This window comes from Atta cephalotes (assembly GCF_000143395.1).
Source record: "Atta cephalotes unplaced genomic scaffold scaffold00007, whole genome shotgun sequence".
NCBI lineage: Eukaryota > Metazoa > Arthropoda > Insecta > Hymenoptera > Formicidae > Atta > Atta cephalotes.
In genome coordinates this window covers 4,735,654-4,741,764 of record NW_012130071.1, presented here as the reverse complement: position 1 = coordinate 4,741,764, position 6,111 = coordinate 4,735,654, and the positions used below count along the sequence as shown (strand labels likewise).

Below are 6,111 nucleotides of genomic sequence, written 5' to 3'. Positions count from 1 at the left end.
CTTTCTCTATATAAAACATTTTCACATATCGATATCATTCTAATTAATTTTTATTAGTCTAATTATTCTAAACTTAAATTATTTTAATAATTGCTCAATGTGTATGATACAACAAATCCTCTTACGAGACAATGAATCTCATGTTTGATTCATAAAAACATTTTGATTCGTAAAAACGCGAAATCCAAATGTCAAAAAGTACATGATTAAGCTTTGACACTTTTCTTGCGACAGTTGAAAAAAATGAAATAAAAAAATATTAGTGAAAGTTACACAATCTCGGTACTCTTTATTGATTTTCTTTTTTTTCACGAAATAATCTAATTTGCAAAGCAAACCTTGCTAAATTTAATATTCCACTTCCAGCATCATGCGAATATATATATTAATTAAATTATATATTAATTAAAAAGAATTTACACGTTATTCTTTGAAGGGATTTGTTTTATATTACGTTATCTCTCGTTGGAATATAAAAATAACAGATTTTCCATCGAAATAAGAAAGTAATTTTTTTAAATATAACTAGAATCGCCAAAATTTATACTTTTATAATAATAAAATATAAAAATAAAATATAGAAGTAAAATAATAGGAGAGATTTGAATAAAAATTCAAAAGATATAGAATTTATTTAATTTATAAATTTACAAATTTATGATTCCATAAAATAAATTCGTATCGAATACACAGCACGCACGCATACTTATACATTATAAGTATACGTACATGCATAAAATTTAATTTTTCCATCTTTTCCCAAGATATGGGTAATTTTCTATTATAATTATTGAAATTAATTACAGACCGTACTCTTCATTAAAATTCTCAGTTTTTTTTAGATATTATAATCTTTCGAGCTAAAGACGTGATTATTGGAATTTCGTATGAAGGCTAAACTTTTTAATTTTCAATTACATTCATTATGAATAATTAAAAGGAATAAAAATGGAATGAAAAGAAATCAGAATATTCAGCGTTCTCAAAAAGTCTCAAAGTCTGGTCTCTAATATCGGCGATTGAAAATGTACAGCTTGATGGATCTGGCATCGATAATTCCACCGCTTGTTCACTCATTTCGTACGACGGTCAACGACCCCCTTTGTCAAGGAGAATCGGCGCGACGTATTCTCGTCGGATTTTCTCTGTGCGGAGCGTACGCGAGCATCCCTTAATAAACCGGAAGGCGGCCTGCAGTCCCGCCTCGTGCGGGCGTCGCGGCGCGCTTGGGCGCCGCGTCGTCGCGCGTCGTCCCGCGTCGCGACGCTCCCCTGCGTTCGTGTTCGGTGGGGGGTCAGGTCGGTCGAACGGGAACGGGTCGGTCGAACGATCGAAAGGCCCTGCTCCTCGGCTCAGTTGTAGCGCCGACACCCCGGCATACACGAGGTCGCGTCGTAGTTTTAAAGGCACACTCTGTACAAACGTAGACACGCACGCTCTATCTTCCGTATACCTCCGCCTCGCCTGCGCCTTCGCCTCGCCTCGCCTTCGCCTACGCCTTCGCCTTCGCCTACGCCTTCGTCCTCCGCCTTCGCCTCCGCCTCGCTACGTAGTGAGCAACAGATATTTAACCGTGCACGTTGCCATAGAAGCGATCGCCTCTCCGACCTCGTAGAAAGCGAAAATGCAGCGTCCGGTCGTCGGTCACTGGAGAAAAATCCTACTGCTCGTGTATAGTTTGCCATTATTTTCATGTAAGTGAACGCGCGCGCGCGCCCGCGCGCTCGCTCGCGCTCGCGCCCGTTTATCCCTCTCGATAACAAACATCGACACCCTTCCCGCCGCCACGCGATCCTGTACCCCTTATATACTATTTCCCCAATCCTCCCCCTCCCCCTTTGAGGATTCATTGTTATTACGAGGGGTGGTCGCGCGCCGGCGGCCGAGCGATTCTGACAGGATTCGGCTCGTCGTCGGGCGTCAACTCGTCCTTCGGACTCGGATCACGTTTGAGAATATCCCTCGAAGGATCTCTGAAACGCATCGATCAAGTCCGTCGATTGACTCTATGATATTTTTTTAAGGACAATATTTTGATATTTTGATTTATCGAACGCAATCTTCAGACAACCTTTTTCTTATTTTTAGCATTAAATTGTCTTGCCAAATTGACAATGAGTGCCTTTATTTTCTCTGTGAATGACGTCTGCTCGAGACGTTAAATGAAGAATAAGGTTCTCCATTATTAGAATGACTTGCGGGAAAAAAAGCTTTTTATTTTTGTTTGCCCATTTATTGACGTCTGAATGTGCCTGTTGATAAAGAATCGACTCCAGATTGATCAACACATCTGTAAATAAGAGCTTGGGAAAGGGGATGATTGGTGGGAACTTAAGAAACATCTTGGGATTGGTCTTATCTCACTAGCCGTAAAGTAACCGTGTATCTTTTTACACCGAAGGGGATCGAATGACGCAGAGAGTTCCGAAATTTTCCAGAATGTTACCACGGTAGAAATTTAACATATGTAATTCTTTTTTTTTCAAATATTAATTAACGCCCTTCGCTATACAAGATGGACACGATTCTGTTTCTCTCGTAGAAATTGTTGTATTGTTTCAGTTGACGACACCACAGAGCGGAGGCTGCAGATTATTCCTCATACAATTCAGTACTCTGACAATATTACACATTTTGCACTTCATGACGTGTGACATATGTCTCGGGTTAATTGTTCAGTGCACCATAACGTGTTACCGCGACGGAGAATAATTCTACGCCACATTCCATGGGACATTTTCCGGAGCATGTGTGAAGCGATCATCGTTAGCAAGTCACCGTTTGTCCGATATACTATACATATAATACATATATTTACTTCAAATTAATCATTGCGAAAATAACATAAGTCTAAAACTCGTAGCACAAATTATCGATATCGCGCTTTCAGACGTGGAATAAAATTTAGTATGATAATATCGAGACTTATGTTGCTTTCAAAATGATCGATATTTATATTTTCAATAAATAGCGTCGCGCTGCAAAATACAAATCGTTCTGCGAAATAAATACTCTTTCATTGTTCTAAAAACTTAGTGTATACATATTGACTTTGCTACTTTTGTCGCAGGAAGTCCGACATGAGAATAACAATTCACACGATTCTTCAATATGGAATTGAATAAAAATAGAACACTTGAATTCGTGTACATGAGCTCCTATCATTCATACCACCCACGTAGAATTACTACAATGTACATTCACTATAAATCCTCAATGGCCTCCATTTATTTAGACACGTAAAGGCGCACACGTACGCATACTGTTAATATATGTCGATACTAATGAAACTCTAAACAATCTAGCCGCCGTGTAATTTTTACCGCCAAACCATTTCCGAACGTCTTGTCGCGTATTTTAGGTCATTTCGTGACATTTTCTTTGATTGCAGGTTGTTTTTGTCACGAAACGCCATATAATCAAATAAGTAATGTGACTTAATTCGACCTAGTTTATTCGGGCTGGAACGCTATATGACATCGTTAATACGCGAGTCCATTATAAATTTAAGAGCGTTCATGAAACTGAAATAAAAATCAATAGCACAAATCATAGTTTTTTTATTCACGCCGCGAAAAGAGATAAAGCGTATTTGTATCAACCAAATGTACAATTCTATTCTAATATCAGATCGATAATGCGTTATGACACAATAATATACATGGTGTATATGTATAAGAACACTTTGTCAAACGTTTTGCTCACGATACGAACTTCATACGCGAGTCGGTTACTACGAAACTAGAACTACGCTCGTCCGGCGTGAAAGGTAATGTCAAAGGAAATGCTCGACATTGCTGCTTCCCGAAATTCCAGCAGACAAAAGCTCGCGACAATGGTCCTCCGTTATCTTAATCGTTAATCGCGGAATTCCGGCTTCTCGAAATTTCATCGTTCGCCAGTCCTTAACAATGGTTTGCGATTCGATTATTATCCGAATCTCACAATAAAGCAAGAATAATTCTGCTATTTTACGGAATCCGTTCAAACTGTTAGAGTTTGACAGATGCAATTAACAAGTTCGCAACGTGAGAAAATCTTTCTAATGATATGATATCAAAGCAAATTATAAAGTTATTAATTTCCTTTAGATGAAAAGATATATGATATCTCTGAATATATTTCACTTGCTTTATTTTAGAGCGCATAAATAGAGCAGGAAATTTTTAATATATATAAATATATATAATAATAATATTAATAATTATTAATATATATATAATATATATATATATATATATATATATATATATATATATATATAGAGTAGAGAATAACATATAAAATTATTTAAATATATATTAAATACATAAATTTATATTATGAATCATACAGACAAAATAATAAGATGACAAAATTATTAATGGTATTCATAATCTAATCTTAATTTAAGGTTGTCTTGAATCAAGTCTTAAGTCATATCAAGACTTCAGCTAATAAAATAATCATATCATCATCTCAAGACCGCATGTAAGACACTCTTTTTAGAACTAACGAAACAATTCAACTGACTAATTTATAATTTTTAAAAAATTAACAAGTGTATAACGATGTATGTCCGGAAATATTCCATGAATTTTGTTACAACGAATGAATAATTGAATTGATTAATTTACTTTTTTCCAAAACACTTTTTGCCAAAGGATATAATTAAATATATAATATTTAATTGGTAAACTAATAATATTTAATTGGTAAAATAATATTTATTTGTCAACAGTTCTAATGTTAAATGTAAAATTGAATTATGAATATGTTATTACGTAAAGAAATCAAAAAATTTTTCATATTATATTCGAGATAGAAACAAATATTTTATGTTGTTTTCTATTGCATTCTAATGAAATATAAAAAGTTTGAAAATAAATTCTAACAGATCTAATATAATATAGAGCAAGAAATATATGCAAATTAATATTCTTTTTTGGTTTACACTAATTATAAGTAGATGAAAATATATAGCGTTAAATGAAAATCAAAATCGAATTAAATCAAAAAGGTTACTGAATCTGTTTAATTTAACGACTAAAAATACGACCACTTTTTCGGTTCATTCGCACATAACTCGAGTTTAAAAGCCATTGTTGCAGAAACCAATTATTCGACTATTTATCGATCCAATTATATTCACCCTAATTGCACGTTATTTACATAAGAGAAACCAAGTGTCGGTTTTAGATATTACGAATTGAACAGTCTCAAAACTCTTTCTCGTAATACTTAAAAATATTCATATTAAAAGGAATAAAATATATTATTGCGTATTATACATATATATATTTTTACAAATCAAAGCGTTGTATTCATTTCCTACGAAAGGAAAGCTTTAAAAAGATTTCTTATTATTTTTAATTATTTTTCATCTTTGATATAAAGACATTCGATCTCTTCTATACAAATCGAATGATTTAATACAAGTACTTTTCTTGTTTTATAAAAATAGGCAGGAAAAAGCTGCTTTGCGAATTCTTAATATAAAAATTACTTTATAATACAGAAATATCGTAAAGAAATTATCATTTTATTATGTCAAAGCAAAAGTATATATTCATAAAAAGAAAAATATTGTTTCAAAATAAAAATACGCATTTATAGATATATATAGATTCTAAAGTCAATCATCTACTTCTTGCAATTATACCACTGCTCCAGTCAATGTAATGCCGCGTACAAAAAAATCGGTCGATTCTAATTGCGAAGATCTCGACGTAACACAGTTGATTGTTCAGCTTTAAGCGCTCATTGAAATATTACAGGACAAACGCGTAGAAAATCGCGTGGTATTAGCATTATCCATCGTTACGATCGACCTCGAAAATAGGCCTCTTGTCTCGAAACGTCTCGAAATAATATACCATGCGTGTAACGCGCGCTTTCATTCTGATCGATACAGTAACACCTCCCAGCAACAGGGCGGACTGCCACAAGTAGTTATAGTCGGCCGCGCGAAAGCCCTCCGTTCTTCCAATTCCTGGCAATAGCTAGATTAATCTGTTCTCCGTCGACTCGTTGTCATGTCGGTGCCAATTCGATGAAAATCGAATGGAACATGATTACTGGTCTTGACAGCGTTTAATCGAAATATCAAACTGCTCTCCTCTCTCTCTCTCT

At 34.7% G+C, this 6,111-nt stretch overlaps 1 protein-coding gene across 1 annotated transcript in view; it reads left to right on the top strand.

The window, feature by feature from the left end:
* Positions 1–1,624: 1,624 nt before the first annotated feature.
* The window catches only part of LOC105626942, a 14,155-nt gene continuing 9,668 nt past the window's right edge, over positions 1,625–6,111 (top strand). Inside the window, exon 1 of the mRNA XM_012208232.1 lies at positions 1,625–1,694. Coding sequence (XP_012063622.1) covers positions 1,625–1,694 — 70 coding nt within the window. The remainder of the gene's footprint in view (positions 1,695–6,111) is intronic.